The 27732-nt window shown below is 50.2% G+C and overlaps 1 protein-coding gene across 2 annotated transcripts in view; it reads right to left on the bottom strand.

The window, feature by feature from the left end:
• nlgn4xa (neuroligin 4 X-linked a) overlaps positions 1 to 27732 on the bottom strand; it is a 307693-nt gene that overhangs the window by 45742 nt on the left and 234219 nt on the right. For both annotated transcript variants that reach the window (XM_038818165.1, XM_038818166.1), the window contains one exon: positions 106 to 291. In XM_038818165.1, the coding sequence (XP_038674093.1) occupies positions 106 to 291 (186 nt within the window). The remainder of the gene's footprint in view (positions 1 to 105; positions 292 to 27732) is intronic.

Genomic DNA, 27732 nt, shown 5'->3' with positions numbered 1-27732 from the left:
TGTACAATTGTCTAAAATCAATCATATTGGCTAGAAAGTCTCTTTAACAAATCCTCGGGAGGCTGAGGCCAGGTTGCTTTCCGCTGTCGTTCTTCACGTTCTTACCTTCTGAATAGTGGGAGAGCGTTAGCAAGCTGACACAGGATGCTCCAGCGCCAGAGCCAAAGACTGTAATCCGCATAGAATCTCCTCCAAAAGCTCCGATATTTTCACTAATCCACCTTAATGCTTGGATTTGGTCAAGCAATCCATAATTCCCTTTGGCAGCTTGGTCCCCTGTGCTTAAGAAGCCTGCAAAGAGGAAGAAAGAATGGATTTAGTGTGAGATACCAGCCAGTGACCATTATGAGACGGTGGAGATTTGGCTTCCTATCTGTAAGGTTTCCAAGTGATCATACGGTTGTACATTTCACAGCTCAGGTCTACGCAGAGATGACACACCAGCTTATATGTGTGCGGACACTTTGTTTACATTGATTTTAAAATGTCGACCACACACTTCAGTTCTACCTTCCAGCTCTTCCTTCACCTTTGTTTACCTTTTTTCGAAGTCCACACCCGGGTTTAACTAATCCAGCACGGTGAGCGCAAATAGTAAACAGACTCACATAATCAGACATGGAACAGTTGAACCACTGAACACAACACAGACCTCCCTGTGCCTTTGGAGGTCTCTCCATTACCTCTGAGAATTGGACTTACATGCCATTAAGATGAATAGACTAAAGTCTCTCCTTTTTTCGCCGCTTCTTTGGGGATTTAATGGGCATGAGTTGGACCAACGTCAGCAAAGCACCCAAGGGAATCTGGGTCCTTCGCACCAAAGCAGTCATCAGCTGTAGCTAACAGAATCATAGACATATACGGCACAGAAGGAGTCATTCAGCACATTGTGTTGAAGCTGGTTGAATAAGAGCTATCTAGTCCAATTTGCATCGATAGGTTCGGGCACTTCAAATGCACATTCAAGTACCTTTTGAATATGTCTTTGCCGGCCGGCACAGTGTCGCAGTGTTTAGCACTACTTCCTCACGGCCCCGCGTCACAGTTCCTGTGGAGTTTGCACATTAACCCTGTGTCTGGGTGGGTCTCACCCCCACAACCCAAAGATGTGCAGGGTAGGTGAATTGGTCATGCTAAATTAGAAATTGGAAAAGAAGAATTGGGTACTCTAAATTTATAAAACAAAAAGAAATTTAAAAAGAGGACGGGCGGGATTCTCCGAACACCCCCCCCCCCCCCGCCAGGCCGGAGAATCGCCGAGGGGGCGGCGTGAATCCCGCCCCGTCACCCCGACGCTGGCTGCCAGATTCTCCGGTGCTGGTTTTTCGGTGGGAGCGGAAGTCATGCGCCGATCGGGGGCCGTTGGCAGACCCCCCCCCCCCCCCCCCCCCGGCGATTCTCCACTCTGCGTTGGGCCGAGTGGCCGCCCGTTATTGGCCGGTCCCGCCGGCGTAAATCAACCCAAGTCCGTACCGGCGGGACCTGGCTCTGCGGGCAGCCTGCGGAGTCCTCAGGGGGGGCACGGGGGTGGATCTGGCCCCGGGGGGAGGGGGTGGCGGGGGGCCCACAGTGTCCTGGCCCACAATCAGGCCCCACCGATCCGCGGGCTGGCCTGTGCCATGGGGGCACTCTTTCCATCTGCGCGAGCCGCTGTAATGGTCCACCATGGCCGGCGCAGACAAAACTCCCCCTGCGCATGTGCTGGGATGGCGCCAGTACACGCTGGCGCATGCGGCAATTCGCGCCGGCTGGCGGAGGCCCTTGGGAACCGGTTGGCGAAGCGCCAAACCCGCCAGCGTCAGTTGGCGCGGAGCCAAACCCCCCCGGCCTAGCTCCTGAAGGTGCGGAGGATTCCGCACCTTCCGGGCGGCCCCACTCTGGAGTGGTTCACGCCACTCCTCGTCGCCGGTACAGCCCACCCTGCCGGTTAGGGGAGAATCCCGCCCTCTATCTCTGCCATCCTTTCAGGCAGAGTGTTCCAGATCCTCACCACTGTCTGGAGGGAAACAGTTCCCCGCAACTCCCCTGTAATATTTCTGGCAATTACTTTAATTATAGATAATAGCCTTAGTTATTGACCCTTGTGCTCAGGAGAATAGGTCCTACCTACCTAGTCTATCTAGGCCGCTCAAAATCTTAAACACCTCAATTAAATCCATCGCTATCAACATCCCGGGAGTTACTATTAACTAGAAACTAAACTGGACTCGCCAAATAAATACTGCAGTGAGTAACTCACCTCCTGACTACCAGCCTGTCCACTACCAACAAGGCACAAGTCAGGAGTGTAATGGAATACTCTCCACTTGCCTGGATGAGTGCAGCTCTAACAACACTCAAGAAGCTCGACACTATCCAGGACAAAGCAGCCGCTTGATTGGCACCCCACCCACAAACATTCAAACCTTCCACTACTGACGCACAGCAGCAGCTGTGAGTACCATCTACACGATGCACTGCAGGAAGCCAAGACTCCTCAGATACCACCTTCCAAACTCATGCCTGCTGCCATCTAGAAGGACAAGTGCAGCAGATACCTGGGAACCCCACCACTTGGAGGTTCCCCTCCAAGTCACTCACCACCCTGACGTAGAAATATATCGGCCGTTCCTTAACTCCTACTGGGTCCAAATCCTGCATGTCCCTCACCTAAAAGCATCGTTGTGGGTGTGCCTACACCCCTTGGCCTGCAGTGGTTCAAAAAGGCAGTAAATGCTGACGTTGCCTGTGCCACCACATACCAAGAATGAATGTTAAAAAATCTCCACTAGGTCCCTGCTGTAAAAACAAAAATGCCCCGGGCTATCAAATCTTTCCTTATAGCTAAAATTTTCCAGCCCTGGGAAATCCTCATAAATCTCCTTGTGCCTTCTGTATTGCGATCACATCTTTCCAGGCATGTGGGGCACGATCCTCCGCAACCACGATGGGTGGGAGAATAGTGGGAGGTCCGCTCCCGCACCACCCGCTATTCTCCCACACCCCCAAAATGGCGTGTCCGGTTTTGCGACACGCCGCTCGGCGAAAAGCGGGCCGCCGTTTTTCACGACGGCCCGCAAATCTCCGGCCCAGATGGGCCGAGCGGCCTGCCGTTCCCGAACCGTTCACACCTGGTCGCTGCCGTCGTGAACATGGCGCGCCAGGTAAGTGTGGGGCCTGTGGGGGGCGGATCAGGGATCGAGCACCACGACCGTGCTCGGGAGGGGGCGGGTCCGTAATCGGTGCCCACCGATCGTCGGGCCGGTGTCTCAAGGGGACGCACTCTTTCCCCTCCGCCGCCCCGCATGATCATGCCGCCACGTCTTGCGGGACGGCTGAGGGGAAAGACGGCAACCGCGCATGCGCGGCTGACGTCATTAGGCGCCGCCGCGGCGTCATTCTTGGCGCGCCGGGCCTTGAAGCCAGGGACAAGGCCCAGCGGCCGAGTTTCCCGGTACGGCCCTCCTATCCCCCTGGGAAGGGGAGAATAGGGGGCCGGGAGAGGCTTCCGGCGCCGTCGTGAACCTCTCCGGGTTTCACGACGACGTCGGGCCTTGCGGAGAATTCCGCCCATGGTGCCTGGAACTGCATGCAGTACCCTTGCTGTGGTCAAAGTAATGTTTCATGCTGTTCGAGCATGACCTCCCGAATCTTACACTTTATGCCTTGGCTAACAGGGGAAAGTATGCCTTCTTAACCACCTCATCTACCTGTCAGAGCAGCGCTCTCACATCTGAGTCCGGAGGTTGTGCATTTGAGTCTCTATCCAGCCACCTGAGCACGAAAAGCTAGTTTTATACTCGGGTGCAGTGCTGAGGGAGTGCTACCCTGTTGTACCGTCCTTCAGATGAGAGGTTTAAACTACTGCTGACCTGTTTAAGGATGCAAAAGATAGATACATAGATACATAGAAGATAGGAGCAGGAGGAGGCCTTTTGGCCCTTTGAGCCTGCTTCGCCATTTGTCACGACCATGGCTGATCATCCAACTCAATAGCCTAATCCTGCTTTCTCCCCATAGCCTTTGATCCCATTCTCCCCAAGTGCTATTTCCAGCCGCCTCTTGAATATATTCAAAGTTTTAGCATCAACTACTTCCTGTGGTAATGAATTCAACAGGCTCACCACTCTTTGTGTGAAGAAGTGTCTCCTTATCTCTGTCCGAAATGGTTTACCCTGAATCCTCAGGCTGTGACCCCTGGTTCTGGACACACCTATCATTGGTAACATCTTCCCTGCATCTACCCTGACTAGTCCTGTTAGAATTTTATACGTCTCTATGAGATCCCCCCTCATTCGTCTGAACTCCAGCGAGAACAATCCCAACCTAGTCAATCTCTCCTCATATGACAGTCCCGCCATCCCTGGAATCAGTCTGGTAAACCTTCGCTGCACTCCGTCGAAAACAAGAACATCCTTCCTCAGAGGAGGAGACCAAACTGCACACAAGTGTGGCCTCACCAAGGTCCTGTAGAATTGCAGCAACACATCCCTTCTTCTATACTCGAAACCTCTCGCAATAAAGGCCAACATACCATTAGCCTTCTTTACCGCCTGCTGCACCTGCATGTTTACCTTCAGCGAATGGTGCACAAGGGCACCCAGGTCCCGCTGCACACTCCCCTCTCCCAATTTACAACGATTCAGGTCGTAATCTGCCTTCCTGTTTTTGCTTCCAAAATGAATAACCTCATACCATCGCACTAATTCAAATAAAAGCAGGGGAGTTCTCTCTGAAGCCCAGGATACCATTCAATCAATTATCTGTTGTGTAGTATTAAGGCGTTCGATAGCGCAAGGCTTAATGTGGGAAAGAGTATCGCACACGTGACGATGTCGAGAGTGACATAGGAGAAGTAGAGTTGATGTGCCATCAATTGCACGAGAGACGAGTTGCTTTACAAAAGTTAGGCTTTAATAAACTAGAATTTAGCCCTGCGGTTGTCTACAATAAAATGGACGACCGCCGGGCGTTTGACTATTTATACCTCGGCAAGGAGGCGTGGTTAACTCAGCCTCTCGACCAATCGGTCGAGAGGCACATGACCGACCAGGGCCAATGGTAAGCCAGTGTTCTGCCCCAATGGCAGACAGGTATGCAAATCATATCACCACAAGAGTGTAGCAGGGAGTCTGGTGGAGGTAATAGGACTATAGTTGCGTATAGTAAGTAAAGTCGCCATAGTCCCAGATGACCACAGGCTGCTTTCCCCTTTAAGGGAGAGAGCTGACTGGTGGTGGTTTAACCTGAGGGTCACCACACCTCAAGATTGAGAAAGCGGAGCCTTTATGAATAAATGTGTAGATGTATATAGATGTATATAGTTATAGAACATAGAACAGTACAGCACAGAACAGGCCCTTCGGCCCTCAATGTTGTGCCGAGCCATGATCACCCTACTCAAACCCACGTATCCACCCTATACCCGTAACCCAACAACCCCCCCCTTAACCTTACATTTATTAGGACACTACGGGCAATTTAGCATGGCCAATCCACCTAACCCGCACATCTTTGGACTGTGGGAGGAAACCGGAGCACCCGGAGGAAACCCACGCACACAGGGGGAGGACGTGCAGACTCCACACAGACAGTGACCCAGCCGGGAATCGAACCTGGGACCCTGGAGCTGTGAAGCATTTATGCTAACCACCATGCTACCCTGCTGCCCCGATGTGTGCTTAGTAAACAGTGCTTGCTGAACCATTCAAACCTCTCGGCTTCTTCAGGAGGCAACACATGACCTTCCAACAATTATCATCTTGCTGTTTCTGGGAGTGGCTGCCTTGTTCACTACAACAGTCAACACACTGCAAAAGTACTTATTGCACACCAACATATTGGGATGCCTTAAGGGAGCGAAAGGTGTTACATAAATGCAAATTCCATTTCGAAGAAAGGCTAAATGAAATGAAAATGAAAATTACTTATTGTCACGAGTAGGCTTCAATGAAGTTACTGTGAAAAGCCCCTAGTCGCCACATTCCGGAGCCTGTTCGGGGAGGCTGTTACGGGAAATTACGGTCGCTTGAGAAATTGAGACCCAGCAGTCATGTGGATTTATGTTGTTGGAACGAAGGAAAGTGGGACTGGCTGAGACGGGACAACTCTTGGGAGAGTAAGACTGAGCTACGGAACCAGTCAAACATTCGGTCCAAAGAAGAACAGGAAGCTGATTCTCTGGCACTTCCTATCAGCCAAAAACAAATTAAATGTTGGAAGTTCTGAATCAGTGCAGGTCAATTTTGATCAGGAGAGACACGGATGAGCTTAATTAAGTTTATTGAAGGTGGACACGTACAAACATACACGAGCAAAAAACACATTGGAAGCAATTTGCCATAACAAGAACCTGAGTTTCAGTTCCAGACTGTGTGGAGTTAACAAAAAAAACAAAACAACTCAAGTTATTTTTTTAAAAGAGGAGAGACGATTGAAGAACAACTAGGGTTATTATAAATAAAAAATAGAATATTGAAGTGACTTGGTTGGAACTATTAAAAAACATTGAGTCTTTTAAAAAAAAACTCTGGAGATATTGAAAAATCTGGTTAATTAAATAAAATAACAACTGGGACTGTTATAAACACTGTGGCATTTAAAAAAAAGTGCTTAAAGTAACAAATGAGTTATTAAAACAATTGGAGCGACTGAAAATAATAAGGGAGTTATAAAACCAGTTGGATTCATTTTATAAAAAAAAAAGACTGGAGTTAGTTAATAGAAGGTGGTGAATTAAAGAGATCAGCTTAAGCTACATCACAGAAAAGGCAAAACTTAGGTTATTAGGAAAAATTAGGAGAACGTGGTCTTGCTGTACAGAATTAACTTTCTGCTGTTGGTGTGTGTGTCTCCACTTCATGCGGCAAAAGGAATGGTCCGCCTGGATCAGCTGGAGTTAGTTCTCCATGGAGCAGACAAAGATAAGATTTGATGTCGGTGTTTACAATCCACAGCATCTTTACAGTGCAGAAGAAAACCATTTGGCGCATCGAGTCTGCACCGACTCTTCTAAAGAGCATCCTACCTAGGCCCACTCCCTCACCCTATCTCCATAACCCTGCGCATTGATCAGAGCCAATCCACCTAACATGCACATCTTTGGACTGCGGGAGGAAACTGGAGCACCCGGAGGAAACCCACCGTGGGCGAACATGCACACTCCAGACAGACAGTTACCCAAGGCCGGAATCGAACCCGAGTCCTTGGCACTGTGAGGTGGCAGTGCTAACCACTATGCCACAATGCCGCCCATGACATGTTCAGAGTGAATAAAGAGAAATTCTTTCTGATGGCTGAAGGTTCAGTAACTAGAGGGCACAAAATGAAGGCAGAGAAACCAAGTGTCAAGATCAGAAAAATGTTCTCTACACTGTGAGTGATTAGTATTTGGAATGCACTGCCTGACAGGGCGGCAGAAACGGGGGCGGGATTCTCCCAACCCTGGGCCGGGCCGGAGAATCCCCGAGAACGGGCCACGCCGCCCCGATGCCGGCACGTGGGAGAATCAGCGCCATCGGCGCCGGCGTGGTTGGCGCTGCGCCGGTCACGGGCCACTCTCTGCGGCCAGCCCGCCGATTCTCGGGCCGAGCGGCCATCGTGGAAATGCTGAGTCCCGCCGGCGCCGTCCACACCTGCTCTCAGCCGGCGGGACTCAGCATGGAAAGGTCAGGTGGCGGCCTCTGTGGGCGGGGAGGGGGGGCTCCGACCCCGGGGGAGGCCTCCGATGCGGCCTGGCCCGCGATCGGGGCCCACCGATCGGCGGGTTGGCCTCAGGGGCCTCCTTTCCTACGCGCCGGCCTCTGTAGCCCTGCGCCATGTTGCGTCGGGATCGGCGCATTGAAGGAAGCTGCTGTACATGCGCGCGTTGGCGCCGGCGTCACTGCGCATGCGCGGATCACGCGGCGCCCAGTTCACGCCGGGATCGGCAGCTGGAGCGCCGTGATCCACTCCGGTGGCTTGCTGGTCCCCTGTAGGGGCCAGAATTAGACCTGGGAGCGGCCCATTCTTGCCGTCGTAAAACGCGACGGCGTTTATGATGGCGTGGACACACTGCCGCGGGATGAGAGAATCCCGCCCTAGATTCAATCATAAATGGGAACGTATTTGAAGGAGGAAAAGATTAAGAATATGTGGAAAGCATAGGTGAGTGGTATGAACTGGACTGTTCTCTGAAAGCCATGATGTGGAGATGACGGCGTTGGACTGGGGTGAGCACAGTAGGAAGTCTTACAACACCAGGTTAAATTCCAACAGGTTTATTTCAAACACTAGCTTTCGGAGCACTGCTCCTTCCATTCACCTGAGGAAGGAGCAGTGCTCCGAAAGCTCGTGTTTGAAACAAATCTGTTGGACTTTAACCTAGTGTTGTAAGACTTCCTACTGTGCTCACCCCAGTTCTCTGAAAGGACAGTCACAGACTCAATGGGCTGAATGGTCCGTTTTTTTTCCCTTAATTTGTTCTTGAGATGTGGGTATTGCTGGGAAGGCCAGCATGTGTTAACTATCTCGAACCGACCTTGAACCAAGTGACTTGCTGCACCATTTCAGAGTCAACCACATTGCCTTGTGTCTGGAGTCACACATAGGCCAGACTGGGTAAAGATAAAAGACATTAGTGAACCAGATGGGCTTTTACAACAATCAATGATTGCCTCATGGTCAGCACTGATTTGTTAATTGAATTGAAATTCCACTAGCTCAACACATGTGTCTGGAGCATAGTCTGGGCTTCTCAATTGTGAATCCAGTGACATTTCCACTGCCCACCAGCGCCTGTTCGACAATTCTATGATTTCCCTGTAGGCTTTTTAGGTGGGATTGTTAATTCACTTGAGGTGATGTTCTTTGTATCATACAGTTGTCTGCTGCAATTAGCCACAATGTCCTGAGTTGGAGAGGGTGGTGAAGAAAAATAAAATTTGCTTTGATATAGCACCTTTCATCACCATTGGACATCAACAGAGCTTAACAGCAAATTAGGCTCTTGTGGAGTAGAGGTACTGATGTAATGTTGTAAGGGTACTTCTTGGTGATTCCCTGTTGATTTCCTTATTTCCCCTTTCTTTTATTTTTGCTGTTACATTTTTGATCCATGGATGATTAACGGACATGCCACTTCAAAGCAAGCAGCACGTATCTTTAATTCAAGCAGGACAAATCCGGAAGGCCCAGCTGGTTTAATCTTGAGTTGCAAACTGGCTGGAATCAGTGACAGAGAAATGGGACACAGTTTAATGGATTGGCTGGTGGTCGATGAATTGGCTCAAAAGGCTGTGCTCTGCCTGGTAACGGGTGTGATTGGATCCTCTTCAACTGGGGTGTTTTTCAGAGTCCCAAGGTTTGAGTTTGGTTTGATATTTAATTCTGGCAACATGGTGAAGGGTTCCAGGTAACTCTCTCCAAAAAGATCCACTCGCTCTCTCCGGAAAGATCCAGCTAACTCTCCCCAGAAGGCCCCTGTCGGGGCTGATTCTCTCTCCAGAAAGCCTCTGGGTGCTGTTTTTCTGCAACTACAAAGGCCTGAAGACAAACCATGAACTGAAAGCCCAGTTTGATGATAAATCAGGGGCGGCATCTACCGGCCCCCAATAGCAGCTACTCAGAGCCCTACAGGAGGACACCACGGCACTGGAGCAACCCGCGCCGCTCCAGCTTCCGATACCAGCCTTAAATGGGCACCCCGGGTCTGCGCACGTGGGCTGCAACCGACACCAATGCGCGCATGCGCGGTGGCTTCCTTGTCGGCCCCGACGCAACATGGCATAGGGCTACAGGGGCCGGCACGGAGCAAAGTAGGCCCCCAGCCCGAGAGGCTAGCCCGCTGATAGGCCACAGCGGAGGCCCCCCACCCCCCCCCCCGGGGTCGGACCCCCCTCCCCCGCCCACCAGGCCGCACGCCGAGGTCTCGCCGGGTAAGACCACACGTGGACGGCGCCGGCGGGACTCGGATTTATTTTGCGGCCACTCGGCCCATCCCAGGCAGAGAATCGGCGACCGTCGCCGCGCCGACTGCGCCAGCGCCAATGGCGGCGATTCTCCGCTCACCGGAAAATCGGCGGACCACCGTCGGGGCGGCGTCTCGCGATTCGCGCCCAGCCTGGCGATTCTCTGGCGTGGGCTGAGAGAATCTCGCCCCAGATGCCTCTCGAGGAAAAGCTGTGGTTAATGCATTTTTCAACTACAAGGAATCTGAATGAATGAATCTACAAAGAAGATTGTTACTGGCTGCAAACAAAGACTTTCATCTGCAAGCTTGATGTGAAGAAACATGTGCTAAAGCTATCATCTGGAACACAGACTCTTTCTTCCATCCACTTTTAATTTTTACCCCTTTCCACCCCATCTGTGTTTGCCTGTCTTGTGTGTGTGTGTGTCTAGAGGGCAGGGGCAGGTTTAAGTGGGTATTAGGTATTAGCTTGTCGTTAACCAGTTGCATTTAGTATATATTACATTCTAGTTCTTATTATAAATAAATAGTAATTGTGTTTACATTCACAAACCTGGTGACTGTTGGACAGCCAAGGGCCAAAGACTTTGGTTATTACCATAAGAATTATTGGTTAATTCACTTGTCTTGTGACTCCAGGGCACATGGGACTGGAATTGACCGTGCACTAGCCCAGGGTGTTTTAACAATGTAGGCAAGCTCTGCAGCCCTGCCAGATCCAGTTGTGAATGGTGGCAGACAATTAAACAACTCACTGGAGTGATATCTCCATCCACAATAATGGAGGAGCCCAGCACAACAGTGCAAGAGGTAAGGCTGAAGCATTTGCAACAACCTTCATCCAGAAGGGCTAAGTGGATGATCCATTCTGACCTCCTCCGGAGGTCCCCAGCATCACAGATGTCAGTTTTCTGCCAATTCGATTCACTCTATCTGATATCACGACATGCTGAAGGCACTGGATACTGCAAAGGTAATTGGCCCTCTCAATTTTACAGCAATAATACTGCAGACTTGTGCTCCAGAACTCGCTGCACCCTGAGCCAAGCTGTTCCAGTACAGTTACAACACTGGCATTCTACCCAGCAATATGGAAACTTGCCCAAGTATGTCCCTTACACAAAAATGAGGACAAATCCAACCCAGCCAATTACTCTCCATCATCAGTAAAGTGATTGAAGGGGTCATCAACAGTGCTATCAAGCGGCACTTGCTTAGCAATAACCTGCTTATTGACATTCAGTTTGGACTCCAACAGGATCACTCAGCTCTTAACCCCTTCACAACCTTGGCCCTTAACAGACATGCCCTTGACATGCATTTGGCCAAGTGTGGCATAGGAACCCTAACGTAGCTGAAGGGAATAGGAACGGTGGAACACTCATCGCTGATGACTGCGCAATGTTCATGATTCGGCAGATAATGAAGCAGTCCATGTCCAAATGCAACAGAAACTGGACAATATCCAGGCTTGGGCTGACAAGTGGCAAATAACATTTGTGCCACCAGACAATGGCCATCTCCTACAAGACAGAATCTAATCATCATCCCTTGTCATTCAATGTCATTACCATCACTGAATCCCTACTATCAACATCCTGGGGGTCACTATTGATCAGAAACTGAACTGGACTAGCCGTATAAATACTGTGGCTACAAGAGCAGGTCTGATGCTAGGACTCCTGTGGCAAGTAACTCACCTCCTGACTCTCCAAAGCCTGGCCAACACTAACACGTCATAAGACAGGAGTGGGATAGAATACTGCCCACTTGCCTGGATGAGTGCAGCTCCAACAACACTCAAGAAACTTGACACTGTCCAGGACAAACCCACCACAAACATTTGCTCCCTCCACCATTAATGAACTGCAGCAGTGTGTACCGTATACATGATGCACTGCAGGAATTGAGCAAGTCCCCTTTGACAGCACCTTCCAAATCCACGGCCTTTACCATCCAGAAGTGCACCTTTAGCAGTCAGCACCACCTGGAAATTCCCATTCACAATCCTGACTTAGAAATTTTATAAAAATTCTTTGAGGGATGTGAGCGTCGCTGGCTGGGTCCCCGCTGGTTGCCCAACCCTAATTGCCCTTGATCTGAGTGGTGTGCTGTGGCATTGCAGAGGGCATTTAAGAGTCACATGTAGGCCAGACCAGGTAAGGGTGGCAGATTTTGTTTCCTCAAGGACATGAGTGAACTAGATAGGTTTTTACAACCATCAGCAAAGGCTTCATGGTCACAATTAGACTTTTATTGAAGTGTTTTTATTCAGAATTGTGTGGTATGCAAAACAAGGATAAGCGTGGACAAACATTAGGAGACAGAGGATAAAGAAAAATGTTTACACCTCGGCCTGTTTCTATAATTAGCATAATTATCTTGCATTATTTACAGTGGTGGTTACGATTTCCTGTTTTTCTGTCTGCGGTAATTTTTTGATTCTGGTTATTTCCCCTGTTACCCCTCCCCTTTTCCACCCCCACCCCCCACCCCCCTCCCCAACCCCCGCACAACCACCTCCAACCCGGTCATTTACCGGGCCTTCTGCACTCTTCTGCTCTGGTACCCTGCTCCAGTAATGTTGGTGTGATGCTGTGTCTCGTGTTTTTTTGTGGGCCATGGTTGAGTTCCATGTCTGCCCGCCCCTCCCTCCCAGTCTCCCCTCCCCCCGCCCCCCCTCCCCCTTCTGCCCCTCTTTTCTGTGTTGTGACTACACTCGCCTATTCTTTGGCTTCTTGGCTCCTGGCCACAACCAGGTCTTGGAACAACCGAGTGAATGGCTCCCGCGTTTTGTGGAACCCTCGGTTGGCGAATTTAATTTCCTCCATTTTGAGAAATTCCAGTAGGTCGGACAGCCAGTCAGCAGCTTTAGGTGGTGCTGCCGACAGCAAGCGGGCAGGATTCTCTGGCGGGTGATCAGGGAGGCAAAGGCAAGGGCATCAGCCCTCCTCCCCATGAATAGATCTGTCATGTTCTTGTGCTATGGCCGATAGGAATGATGCACAATAGAATATCTGGTTCTTGACAAATTAAAGTATTTTGTTATAAAAGAAATGAATGGTAAAGATAACTAAAAGAAATATATTGCAAACTACTAATACAAACAAATTATCCTAGAGCTACAGAAAGCATGACTGTCCACTAACACGACTAACTCCCAACTCTCCCAGGTACAGATCACATAGTCGATTTACTGCCACCTGCTGGTCGGATGCCATGTACACCATTACATCATCACAAAATCTGGCTGTTCTGATACCAGATTGCTCATGGAATTCAAATTTCACCATCTGCTGTGATGGGATTCGAACCTAGGTCCCCAGTGCATTATCCTGAGTCCAGTGACAACACCATTACGCTAGTGCCTCTTTCATCATTCAGATCATAGAATTTACAGATCATAGAATTTACAGTGCAGAAGAACGCCATTCGGTCCATCGAGTCTGCACCGGCTCTTGGAAAGAGCACCCTACCCAAGGTCAACACCTCCACCCTATCCCCATAACCCAACACTAAGGGCAATTTTGGACACTAAGGGCAATTTATCATGGCCAATCCACCTAACCTGCACATCTTTGGACTGTGGGAGGAAACCGGAGCACCCGGAGGAAACCCACGCACACACGGGGAGGATGTGCAGACTCCGCACAGACAGTGACCCAAGCCGTTATCGAACCTGGGACCCTGGAGCTGTGACGCGATTGTGCTATCCACTGCCGTCGGGTCAAGATCCTGGGACTCCCTCCCTAACAGCACTGTGGGTGCACCTGCACCACATGGACTGTGTAATAAAGGGTGGACAATAAATGCTGGCCCAGTCCACATTACACAATTGAATTTTTTTAAAAGAAGCTCAGCCAGAAACATTTGTACGGAAAGCTGTCTCAAACGACAATGCCTGGGAATCTTTCACACTCAGCTGAGTGGCCATACAGGGCCTCATCTGAAAGAGGGCATCTCCGACAGTGCAGCACCCCTGCGATGCTGCAGTGGAACGGCAAACGTGATACGGTCACTTGAGCAAGGTTAGAACCCACAGCTTTCTGACGTAAGCGGTGACTGGGTTACACACTGACTCTAGGCAGCGGGCGAACATGCTTAATAGCGTTTCCACAGCAACGGTCTGCCTTTCAGACCAAAGAAAGAATTGAAAATCAATGCAAAACAAATACAGGATTTGACAGCAGGAACATGTAGTTTCTGATTCTGGGCCTTGAACTTCACATGTGCTTTACACAGCGTTATGTGCCCAAAGTAATTGCTGTGCACTGTAATATTAATAGAGGCACACAGTATTAATCTTCCGCTGCAGGTGCACCAATAATCTCAACACTGAACTTGCTGAAGAAACCAGGCCGGCTGTCAGTCCCACAGATATCTTCATCTTGACAGATGCAGGCTTCTAACCTCCGCGTTATTGATTAAAGTTGTCAGCTTCTTGTGGTGGGGAATAGTGCGGAGCTACCTGTGGGAGGGCTGGTGGCAAAGCTCCTGTAGACAGGGGCAGCTTTTGCTGAAACAAGTCTCGCCCTTTGAAAGGCAGTGTGAGAAATTAGCAGCAGGATCACACAGCCGGGAATGTTTGGAAGCATTAAGCAAGCGTCCAATCCTTCAGCCTCACCACAGGGACCCAAGCCGAGAGGTCATGCTCACCTGCTGACAGCCTGAGCTGGTGATAGGGTCCCAGAAAGGCACAAGTGACTTGTTGCATTTGCCTCCTATGAGTGGCTTGGCCCATTGGGAGCATCGGGATGAATAATGCAGGAAACACAGGTTCAAATCTCACAACAGCGCGAGAACTTGAATTCAGTTTTCTTTCCATGTGTTGTTTCGGGGGACAGTGAGGCTTTGGGATCGCCAAATAGAACCAAACATTAATGCCCGGTTCGGGGGAGCATCGTGACACAGTGGTTAGCATTGCTGCCTCACAGCGCCGGAGACCCGGGTTCAAAAAGCAAGGATTTAAGGTAGTGGAAAGTTAAGCAATGGGTGAAATGAGGAAAAGTCCTTTCACCCAATGAGTGGTTAGGATCTGGAATGTACCGCCTGGGAGTATAGGGGAGACAGGGTCAGTCGTAGCTTTCAAAAGACAACTGGGTAATTATCTGATGAAAAATGAAAATTGCTGGGATACGGGTTAAATGCAGGGTTAGAGGGACAAGCAGAGCAGATCTTACAGAGGGTTTGAAGGGTTACGATGGGCCAAATGGCCTGTCTCTGCGCTGTAACCATTCTATAAATCTACAAATCTGAATCCTGAGAAAATGAACATGTTTTCTGAGACCCAGCTCCCAGCAATTATCATTGCTCTCCTTTACGACAACAGGATTTGAGGATTCTGAGAAAATGATTCCCTGGCTGGGGAATCTTGAACATGGGCCGGGATTCTCCCCTGCCCGGCGGGGCGGGGGGTCCCGGCGTACCGGAGTGGCGAGAACCACTCCGGCGACGGGCCTCCCCAAAGGTGCGGACTTCTCTGCACCTTTCGGGGCTAGACCCACGCCGGAGTGGCTCCCGCTCTGCCGACCGGCACGAACGGCCTTTGGTGCCCCGCCGACCGGTGCCACGGCTGGCCGAAAGGCCTTCACCGGTCGGCGCGAGTCCGCGCATGCGCCGGAGCATCAGCGGCCGCTGACGTCACCCCGGCGCATGCGCGGTGGAGGGGGTCTCTTCCGTCTCCGCGGAAGCAAAAGTGTGCCCCCACGGCACAGGCCCGCCAGCCGATCGGTGGGCCCTGATCGCGGGCCAGGCCACCGTGGGGGCACCCCCCGTGGTCAGATCGCCCCGTGCCCTCCCCCAGGGCCCCGGGGCCCGCTTGTGCCGCCTGCTCCCGCCGGCACCAGAGGTGGTTTAAACCACGTCGGCGGGAGCGGCCTGACAGCGGCGGGACTTCGGCCCATCGCGGGCTGGAGGATTGTCGTGGGGGGCCCGCCGACCAGGGCGGCGCGATTCCCGCCCCCGCCGATTCCCGGGTGGCAGAGAATTCCGGTCACAGCGGGGGGCGGGATTTACGCTGGCCTCGGGCGATTCTGCGACCCTGTGGGGGGACGGAGAATTCCGCCCATAGTGTCGCAGTCTCAGTGTTGGAGGTTGGCCATTTTGAGCTGTGTACCCAGCGTACAATTGCTGAGTGCGTTTAAGATAGAGGTCAACAGATCTTTTGGGGTACTGAGGGAATTAAGGATTTGAGGGGTAGTTGGGGAAGGTGGAGTTGATCAGTCATGATCTTGTTAAATAGTGGAGTAGGCCTTAAGGGCCAACATGAGCTTCTATTTCTTGCGTTCTTGTTTTCAAATGGAGAAAATCTAAGTACCTAACAGTTATTAGACATGAAGTTAGGAGTAATTGCAAACAACGGAGGAGCTGGAGGAGGCCATTCAACACTATGAGCTTGACCTCACTGTTTAATTCGATCAAGGTTGAGCTAGGAATAGGCCATTCAGTCTGATGAGCCTGCTCCACCATTCAGTTAGGTAACGGTTGATCAACTATCCCAACACCACTCGTCCGTGTTATATCTCCATATCCCTTGATGTCATTAGTCTCCACAAATCTACTGGTTTTGGTCTTGAACATGTTCAATGATTGGGCTTCCATAGCCCTCTGAGGTTAGCAATTCCAAAGATTCACCGTCCTCGTGAGTGAAGAAAATCCTTCTCACCTCAGTCTTAAATGGCCTGCCTCTGATTCGGAGACCGTGACCCTGGTTCTAGACTCACCAGCCGGGGGAAACATCTACCCTGTCATGCCCTCAAATAAGCAGCACGGTAGCATTGTGGATAGCACAATTGCTTCACAGCTCCAGGGTCCCAGGTTCGATTCCGGCTTGGGTCACTGTGTGCGGAGTCTGCACATCCACCCCGTGTGTGTGTGGGTTTCCTCCGGGTGCTCCGGTTTCCTCCCACAGTCCAAAGATTTTTTTTTTTTTTTTAAATTTAGATTACCCAATTATTTTTTCCAATTAAGGGGCAATTTAGCGTGGCCAATCCACCTACTCTGCACATTTTTGGGTTGTGGGGGCGAAACCCACGCAGACACGGGGAGAATGTGCAAACTCCACACGGACAGTGACCCAGAGCCGGGATCGAACCTGGGACCTCAGCGCCGTGAGGCGGTTGTGCTAACCACTAGGCCACCGTGCTGCCCGAGCCACAGTCCAAAGATGTGCAGGTTAGGTGGATTGGCCATGATAAATTGCACTTAGTGTCCAAAATTGCCCTTAGTGTTGGGTGGGGTTACTGGGTTATGGGGATAGGGTGGAGGTGTTGACCTCGGGTAGGGTGCTCTTTCCAAGAGCCGGTGCAGACTCGATGGGCCGAGTGGCCTCCTTCTGCACTGTAAATTCTATGATCTAAGTATTGTGAATTTTCCACAACGTCAACCTTCATTCTTCAGAACTCTAGGGAATGCAATCCCAGTCTCCCCGGTTTCTCCTCATAAGACGGTCCCACAATTCTAGGGTGAACCTCCGTTGCACTTCCTCGATAGCAAGTATATCTCTCCTTAGATAAGGGGACCAAAACTGCACACAGAATTTCAGGTGAGGTCTCACCAAGGCTCTATACAACTGTAAGAAGACATCTTGACTCCTGTACTCAAACCCCCTCCCTAATTTCTTGCTGCATTAGAGCTTTTCGTGACTCATGAGCAAGGACACCCAGACTCATTTGGACAGCCCCTTTCCCAATCAATCACCCATGTACGAAGTACCCTCCTTCTTGTTTTTTCCTATCAAAATGGATAACTTCACACTTATTCACATTACATTCCATCTGCTATGTTCAAGCCCATTCACTTTGCCTGTCCAAGACCTCCTGATGCCTCTCTGTATCCTCCTCACAACTAACTTGCTCCCCTTTATCTATTCTGCAAGTGAGATCCTGAAAAAACCCCAACAACTTTGTCCAATTTGATTTCCCTTTGATAAATCTATGTTGCCTCTGCCCAGGTTTACCATTCTTTTCTAAATGTCGAGTTATCAGATCCTTTCGAACAGATTCAAACATTCTTTCTTCTGCTGACATCAAATTAACACGTCTGTAGTTCACATTCTCTCTTTTCCTCCCTTCTTGAATAGTTACATTTCTTACCTTCCAGTCGACAGGCACCTTTCCAAAATCAAGAGAATTTTGAAAGGTGACCATCAATGCATCCACTATCCCTCAAGCCACCTTCTTCAACACTCTGGGATGCAGTTCATCTGGTCCTGGGTTTATTAACCTTCAATCTAGTTAACTTTTCAAGTACTGCCTCTTTGCTAATGTCAATTTCTTCTATTTCACATATGTGGTTGCCTCGTATTTCTGGGAGATTTTCTCTATCTTCTTTAAGGGCAGCATGGTAGCATTGTGGATAGCACAATCGCTTCACAGCTCCAGGGTCCCAGGTTCGATTCCCGGCTTGGGTCACTGTCTGTGCGGAGTCTGCACATCCTCCCCGTGTGTGCGTGGGTTTCCTCCGGGTGCTCCGGTTTCCTCCCACAGTCCAAAGATGTGCGGATTAGGTGAATTGGCCATGATAAATTGCCCTTAGTGTCCAAAATTGCCCTTAGTGTTGGGTGGGGTTACTGAGTTATGGGGATAGGGTAGAGGTGTTGACCTTGGTAGGGCCGGTGCAGACTCGATGGGCCGAATGGCCTCCTTCTGCACTGTAAATTCTATGTAATTCTATGTAATTCTTACGTGAAGGCAGACACAAAGGAGCTGTTTAGTTTCTCTGCCATACCCCTTGGTTTCCGCCACAAATTCTCCTGTCCCCACCTGTAATGGGCCCACATTTGTCCCAGCTCATCTGCTCCTTTTCGCATACCAAAAGAGGCTTTTGCAGTCCGCCTTTGTGTACCTCGCGAGTTTGCATTCATTTTCTCTTTTCCCGCTCTTATCAGTTTCCTGATCCTTCTCTGCTGGATTCTGGGCTGGTTTAGCACAGGGCTAAATCGCTGGCTTTGAAAGCAGACCAAGGCAGGCCAGCAGCACGGTTCAATTCCCGTACCAGCCTCCTCGAACAGGCGCCGGAATGTGGCGACAAGGGGCTTTTTACAGTAACTTCATTTGAAGCCTACTTGTGACAATAAGCGATTTTCATTTCATTTCATTTCTAAATTGCTCCCAATCCTCTGGTTTACCACTTCTTCTGGCATGTTTATAAGCCACTTCCTTTGATCCAAAACAATTTTAAACTTATTTTGTTACCTACAAATGATTTATCTTTACTTTTTGGGCGTTTGTGCCTTAGAGGAATGTATGGGGCAGCACGGTAGCATGGTGGTTAGCATAAATGCTTCACAGCTCCAGGGTCCCAGGTTCGGTTCCCGGCTGGGTCACTGTCTGTGCGGAGTCTGCACGTCCTCCCCGTGTGTGCGTGGGTTTCCTCCGGGTGCTCCGGTTTCCTCCCACAGTCCAAAGATGTGCGTGGTTAGGTGGATTGGCCATGCTAAATTGCCCGTAGTGTCCTAAAAAGTAAGGTTGGGGGGGGGGGGGGTTCTTGGGTTATGGGTATAGGGTGGATACGTGGGTTTGAGTAGGGTGATCATTGCTCGGCACAACATCGAGGGCCGAAGGGCCTGTTCTGTGCTGTACTGTTCGATGTTCTATGTTCTATGTCTGGTGTAGACCATGTGGTATTTCTTCAAATACTCGCCATTGTCTGTCAACCGTCAAATCTTTTATTGGGTTTTCCCAATCCACCACAGCCAACTTGTCCCCCACAGTTTCGTAATTTATTTTCTTCAGCGTTAAGGCCCCAGTTATAGAATTAACTATATCGCATTCAATCTTAATGCAAAATGTTATCATGTAATAGTTACTTTTTTCCCAAAGGCTCCTCTACGCTCAGGTTATTAATTAGCCCTTTCCCATGCCACAGCTTTAAATCCAAAATAGGCCAACCCCTTGTTGGCTCCTCAGTATGCAGCTACAGAAACCCCATCTTGTTTACACTCCGGCAATTCCTCCTCCACATCATTGGTGCTGATTTGGTTAACCTTGTCTATGAGTAAGCTGAAGTTCCCCAATGATACTGTATTACCTACATTACATGTACCTCTAGTTTCCCGGTTTACACTGTGCCCGAACATTACCACTACAATTTGGTGACCTATGAATAACTCCCATCAACATCCTTGGATATTCAGCCCCTAATCTTGGTCACCCTGCAGCCACTTCTCCGTAACAGTAATGAGATCATACTCATCTACCTCATTTTGTGCATTCAAATCATCAACCTTTTTGCGAATGGCCTGTGCATTGAGATAATGAGCCTTTAACTCTCCTTTTTTTTAAACGTTATTCTCTATTCTGATCTATTTGATGCTTACCTGTGCTTTGCCTGTCTTTTATTTTTGTGTTCTACATTTCTACTTTCTTTTACCAGTTTTGCTTCCCTCGAATCTGAGCTCCCTTTTAATTTCCCATCCCCTTCTCAATCTGGGCGGCACAGTTGCACAGTGGTTCGCACCATTGCTTCACAGAGCCAGGGTCCCAGGTTCAATTCCCGGCTTGGATCACTGTCTGTGCGGAGTCTGCACGTTCTCTCTGTGTCTGCATGGTTTTCCTCCGGGTGCTTCGGTTTCCTCCCACCAGTCCTGAAAGACGTGCTTGTTAGGTGAATTGGACATTCTGAATTCTCCCTCCGTGTACCCGAACAGGCGCCAGAGTGTGGCGGGGATTTTCACAGTAACTTCATTGCAGTGTGACTGTAAGCCTACTTGTGACACTTATACAGATTATTATTATTATCTCTAAAGTTGTTTCAAGAAACACACCTTCAGCTACAGATTTACCATCCATTCGATTTGAAGCATAGGCAGTGGGGAAGAGGATGCACATTCCCTAATCCCGTCTGTTAAGATCTACTTCTGGAGGGTTAATAGTGAAAATTCTCCTGAGCGACACAGGTGGTTTGATAGACGCCAGCGCTGATTTTCAGTCAATGTTACAGACACGAATTACACCAACCAATCAGACAGGATGGAAGTCGACAGGCAGTTAATTCCCAACCACCAGCCACTGTCCCAGTTTTCCAGCACAATCTCGCATTTTCCCAAAAGCCGTATCAGCGTTGAAACCATTTCCCACCCCAAGTATGAGACAACCAACTGAGGTGAGTTAAAGGCCAATTATTAGCTGGCCTATGGCCCTCCCCCCAACTTTGTGCCATCAGAGGCGGAGCAGCTGGCTGGAGTCAGCCACCTAGTGGTACCAGTGCTCTAGGCAGGTTCTGAGGCCAGGCTGCCCTGGGGAAGGGCCCATCTTAACCTCGATGGCCCCTCTTGGAAGCTATTGCCAGTTTTCACTTTTAATGTTTTAAAAGTGCTAAAATGGTGCCTTCGGGCGGAGGTGCCCTCTCCTCCTCTCTTCCCGGCCTGCAACTTCAGGCTGCAACCCGCCCCCTGCTGGCGGGCATCAAATAGGCCCTCAAACTTTGAGAGTCCGGCTGACCTCTCGAATTGGAAAGCGAGCAGTTGGCCACTAATTGGCCAATTTAGACTCTATCCCCGGCGGGCAACTGTTCGTGATACAGAGCGGTGTCAGAACCCGGGACCCAAAAGGCAAAACGCTACCCATCCTGTCAGCGAAAACGCCTCTCGGGATTAAGAGGAAACACAGTGATGTTGCAGGCAACTCGCGGGATAGTGAAAGCGAGCTTTCACGAAAAGATGTCGGTAATCTGACCCTATGAAAGAAAGGCTGTTGCTAATCCTTTTAATCGCCTTTGAAGAACACATGTTTCACACAATATTTGGCAGATATGAAAGGGAAAAGTTGGAAGAGTGCGAACCTTCCCCTTTTTATTAAATTGTATCCTGACCACAGTCAGATAAGGGAGTAATGTGTTCTGTCTGCCCAGCAGAGCAGTGAGGGGCCAGCTACTCGAGGTCTTGGCATCAGTCCGAACAAATGTTATCAGGCTGTGAGATCACCTTACTGTTTACAGATCTCCAGAAAGGATTGCTTCCAAACCACAGGAGAAATTTGAACGGTGAACAATATAAACAATCGTAATTTGTATTTATATAGTGCCTTCAACATATTGAAGCACCCCAAGGTGTTTTACAGGAGCGCTGGCAAACAGAATTCGGCATCACGTCAGGTGAATGCGAGAGAGATGATCAAAAGCCTGGTTGAGGATATAGATTTTAAACATGCCTTAAAGGGGATGAGAACAGCAGACAGGCAGAGAAGATCAAGCAGAGTATTCCAGAGCTGAAGGTGCAGACAGCTGAAAGTGCAGCCATCAATGATGTGCTGAAAATCAGGGGTGCGCAAGACGCCAAGCTCGGAGGAGCTCAAAAAACCCAAGAGTGTTGTAGGGCTGGATAGGGAGGGACCTAAACCATCAAGGGCGTCATCGACCGGCTGCGTTGCACCCGAAAGGCAGCGAGGGGTGGCCAGTAGGTGCCGGGACATCCCCCATCCATGATCCATCCAGCTCGCCACACCTCGCGAGATCGCCTGAGATCTCGCGAAACGAGGTGATCTGAATCCCGCCCATTGTGGGCAGGATCACTAGTTTGCAAATCTGCACATCAGAGTGGGACAGCTCGTTCTGTCTGCTCACAACAGACGGAACCCAGATCCTCCACCCCCCCCCCCCCCCCCCCCCACCACAAACAGATGCCTACTTATGTGCCAACAACAATATTGCCAATTGTACAGAGCTGCTGTTGTTCAGCTGGCACTTAATACCCCACCAGTTATTTTATTCTAACTTTTTTTTGTTGTTGTTTGTTTTGATTTTTGTGCATGTTACCTTCTCTTATTTGTATATATATATGTATGCATTCTATTTTGTGTACATAAGGGTAAATATACTTTGTTCAAAAACCCAAGAAAAAACATTTATTAAAAAAAAAGAACAGACGAAACAGACAGAATGGCTCTCTGGGGGGGGGGGGGGCTCCCAGGAGAGCAGTGAGCCCCCAGATGCTTGCCCCCTGGGTAGGATGGCACCCTGGCACTGCTCGTGCCACATGGACGCCCTGGCAGTGCCACCTAGGTGCCAGACCGTCACTGCCATGGTGCCCAGGTGGCACTGCCAGCACTCCTGCCAGCTGGCAATTTTCCTGTGCCGGGTAGGGGGGGGGGGGGGGGGTCCTGCACACGTGCGGTGGATGTGTGGGGAGGCCTGAGGTAAGTTGGAGCTTTTGGGGACGTTGCGTTGGGTGGTGTGGGGGGGTCGAGAGATTGGGCCGCCATTTAAAAATGGCGTCCGGATCTTCTCCTGCACTGAGGAGTTCTGGTGAGCGGGCCTCCTCAGTGCAGGAAACGGGAGGGAGTACGGCCCCGGCGGCAGTTCCCCGCTAAGGGCCCAAATGGAATCAGAGTCCCGATAGATAGCGTAGTGTTTCTCGGCACTGGCAAACATCTGGCTAAACACATGTGTCAGGGGACTCTGATCCAATTCGGTCAGATCGTGCCCCAAGATTTTTGAAGACAAGCTGGGAGCCAATGTAGGTTGGCAAGCAGGAATGTGATGGGTGGATGGAACTTGGTGTGTGTGTGAGGGGGAGGGCAGCATGGCTGAGGATGACCTCATGTTCATGAAGAAACGGTGTTGGTATGTTTTCAACCTGTTGACTAGATGCAAAACTGGTGGTTGCAGAATTGGCACCCAGAAGAGAAACCACAAAGATTTCCCATTCTGAACTGAGCACAATTTTTTGTTGTAATGAGACGGTCATTACAGCACAGCGAGGTCCCACCAATGGCAATGTGACAATGACCAGGTAAAGAGATCAGAGAGATCTAAGTGTACAGGTCCACAGGTCAATGAAAGGGGCAACACAGGTGGAGAAGGTAGTCAAGAAGGCAGACGGCATGCTTGCCTTCATTGGCTGGGGCATTGAGAATAAAAATTGGCAAGTCATGTTGCAGCTGTATAGACCTTAGTTAGGCCACACTTGGAGTATAGTGTTCAATTCTGGTCGCCACACTACCAGAGGGATGTGGAGGCTTTAGAGAGGGTGCAGAAGAGATTTACCAGGATGTTGCCTGGTATGGAGGGCATTAGCTATGAGGAGAGGTTGAATAAACTCGGTTTGTTCTCATTGTAACGAAGGAGGTTGAGGGACGACCTGATAGAGGTCTACAAAATTATGAGGGGCATAGACAGAGTGGATAGTCAGAGACGTTTTCCCTGGGTAGAGGGGTCAATTACTAGGGGGCATAGGTTTAAGGTGCAAGGGGTAGGGTTTAGAGGAGATGTACGAGGTAAGTGTTTTACACAGAGGGTAGTGGGTGCCTGGAACTCGCTGCCGGAGGAGGTGGTGGAAGCAGGGATGATAGTGACATTTCAGGCGCATCTTGACAAATACATGAATAGGGTGGGAATAGAGGGATACGGACCCCGGAAGTGTAGAAGATTGTAGTTTAGTCGGGCAGCATGGTCGGCGCAGGCTTGGAGGGCCGAAGGGCCAGTTCCTGTGCTGTACCTTTCTTATTTCTTTGTTCGAAACTGTTTTCGTGATGTTATTTGAGGGATAAATATTGGCCATGCAGGACACCGAGGAGAAGCCCCCGCTGCTCTTTTCCGAAGGAGTGGCATGAATATTTTTACATCTACCCGAGAGGGGAGACTCTGTTTGGCAGAGCAGTGACCCCTTAATACTGCGCTGGAGTGTCAGCCTAGATTGGGTGGAGCGGGGCTCAGAGCCCGTAACCTTCAGACTCAGAGGCAAGTGTGCCGCAGCAACCTGGGCACAGTCGACACCTGACTCTGGCGGGATTCTCCCATCTCGTTCGTGACGGGACCCGAGCACGGAAAATCTGGCGTTCCGGCTAAAACTCCTATTCACGTTGAGCGGCACCGAAAAGATCCCCAGCCGTGAATGAGGATGGAAACTTTTGAACCAACATAAAAGAGATCATTTGACTATATTTCCCTTCCTGGTGCAAACATTGGCTACAGGTCCTTACTCATAATAATTGGTGACACTCCAATAAGATGGCAAGGCTGCAACCATTTTCAAACGTGTAGCCTGTCAGGATATGATTTCATAAGTATTAATAAAAACAAGCAAGCAATTAGGATGCAGCTGTAACAAGGAAACTTTAATGCTTCTGAAGCAGCTGTGAACTATTTAACTGATTTCATTGCTGACAAACCCATTAATCCAGTTATGAGCCGCACAACTTTGGTAAATGGCCCAAGCAAAATGGAGGTAGTCCCAATTTTACGTATTTATTGCAGCAGAGAATCAGGTCATTCTGCCCAACAGCTCTGTTCCGGGGTTTATGTTGTACACTAGCCTCTTGCCACCCCTTCCCGTCTCCCCCAGTCATGTGTCCTTCTATTCCTTTGTCCCTTGCGTTTCTCTGGCAATGCCAGGCATCTCAACTCCCTGTGGCAGCACGTTCCACATGCCAGCCAGTCATCGGGTGAAGAAATACCTCCTGAATTCCTTATTGGATCAATTTGTTTCTTGACAGCACTGAATGTAGATATAATGAGAAAGAGTGACATGTCGCCGAAACTTTTCATTATGCACGCATCAGAACAATTGTAAGAATATAAAATTAATAATAATCTTTGTTAGTGTCAGACGTAGGCTCACATTAACACTGCAATGAAGTTACTAGTCGCCACACTCTGGTGCCTGCTCGGGTACACTGAGGGAGAATTCAGAATGTCCAACTCACCTAACAGCATGGGCGGGATTCTCTGACCCCCCCCCCCCCAAACCGGGTCGGAGAATCCCCGGGATGCGGCGTGAATCCCGCCCCGCAGCTCTGACGCTGGCTGCCATGTTCTCCGGCGCCGGTTTTCGGGCAGGGGCGGGGATCACGCCGCGCCGGTTGTGGGTTGTTGGCAGCGGCCCCCCCCCCCGCGGCAATTCTCCGGGCCTCGTCGGTTTCTGTCCAGTCCCGCCGGCGTGAATTGGACATAGTCCCACACGGCTAGGCCTGGCTGGTAGTCCGGCTGGTGCGGTCTCCGGAGGGGGGGAGCGGGGGTATCCGGCCCGGGAGGTGCCATCCACGGTGGTCCACCGATCTGCGGGAAGGCCTGTGCCGTGGGGGCACTCTTTCCTTCCGCGCCGGCCTCTGCAGGGCTCCACCATGGCCAGCGCGGAGAAGACACCCCCCTGCGCATGCGCCAGAACACGCCGGCTGGTCTGCGCACACGCGGGACCATACCGGCGATTTGGCGCATGCACGGGACCACACCGGCCCTTTGGCGCCGGTTGGCACGGCGCCAACCCCTCCAGCGCCGTCCTCGCCTCCGGAAGTGCGGAGGATTCCGCAACATCCGGTTGGCCCGACACCGGGGCGGAGTGATTCGCACCGTTCTTGGCGCCGGAGTCGGGCCAACCCGCCAATTGCGGGAGAAACCCGCCCCGCGTCTTTCGGGACTTGTGGGAGGAAACCAGAGCACCCGGGGGAAACCCACGCAGACACGGGGAGAACATGCAAACTCCGCACAGACAGTGACCCAAGCCGGGAATCGAACCTGGGACCCTGGCACTGTGAAGCAACAGTGCTAACCACTGTGCTACTGTGCCGCCCATTTCAAATGATTATCTTAAATTGAGTAATAGTGCCTTTATAAGTGTAAGATGATAAACATCAGCAACATGTTCTCTTTTCAGGAAAACATACTTCCTTGTTCTTTACAAAGACGTCTCAATGGCAGGTCAGTAACATTATCTGAAAGAACTTGCAAATTGATTGGAAGTAATCCTCAGGTGTACAGCCCTCTGTGTTCACTCACTCACTTCTGCATTGGTCAGGGTTATGACATTTCTGTTAACATTTGTGCTGGCTGCCCAGTATTTGTTAATATGATAGGCTTAGGTCCTTAGTGAGTGCTGAAGCACTGTCGGTTTTTCTGGTGTTCAGATGGAGGTGAAAATGAAAAGGTGTCAAGGACACAAGACAGCAGTCAAATCTACATGTTTAGCTCAGTGCAAAATACAGATGCTATGTGGAACATGCTGGTTGCTAATCTAATGGGCCCGTCAAAAAGCCAGATCAGAAAGAAAGCTGGCCGACAGTGAATAACTTAAAGTTGGTTGCATATTGTGGAGTTTTCTCGCTTTACCTTCGAGGGGCAGTGTACTAACTTTACTGCTGGCTGTTCCTCCCCCATGCTCCCCCTCCCCACCCATCTAAACAATCGGAAACCAACCAAACATGGGAACATATCAGTTGGCTCAGTTCAACCCAGGAGGCAGGTGGCAGCATGGTGGCTGCATTACTCTGCAAATTGCATGTCGTGCAAATAAACGTTTGTTGCTTGTACCTACCCAATGGGGCCAAGTTACTACATTGCGCGACAAGGTAAGAAAATAAGCTGACAGTGCGCTTGCAAGATCATCAGCTGAGAACCTGGTCCAATTGACGTCAAGCTTGCGGAGTAGTAGAGAGCTGCAGAGGTGCCTGTATTAAGCTGGATCCCTTCGACACCTCTGCTGAAGTATGGGTGTGGTATGTTGAGAGATTAGAATTTTTCTTCCGAGCAAATGGAATTGAGATGGAGGGGAGGGTCCCCAGTCCGATTCCCCGCCGGGTCACTGTGTGCGCGGAGTCTGCACGTTCTCCCAGTGTCTGCGTGTGTTTCGTCCGGGTGCTCCGGTTTTCTCCCACAAGTCTCGAAAGACGTGCTGTTCGGTGAATTGGATGTTTTGAATTCTCCCTCAGTGTACCCGAACAGGTGCCGGAGTGTTACGACTAGGGGACTTTCACAGTAACCTCATTGCAGTGGTAATGTAAGCCTACTTGTGACAATAAAGTTATTATTATAATCCTTAACTTCCCTTGGTCTCTGATGCGGCCTCGGAATTACTCGGTTTTGCCCAGCGA

The sequence above is a fragment of the Scyliorhinus canicula genome, chromosome 14 (genome assembly GCF_902713615.1).
Source record: "Scyliorhinus canicula chromosome 14, sScyCan1.1, whole genome shotgun sequence".
NCBI classification, from domain to species: domain Eukaryota; kingdom Metazoa; phylum Chordata; class Chondrichthyes; order Carcharhiniformes; family Scyliorhinidae; genus Scyliorhinus; species Scyliorhinus canicula.
Note: the sequence above shows the minus strand (reverse complement) of the source record. Positions and strands in the feature narration are given on the sequence as shown.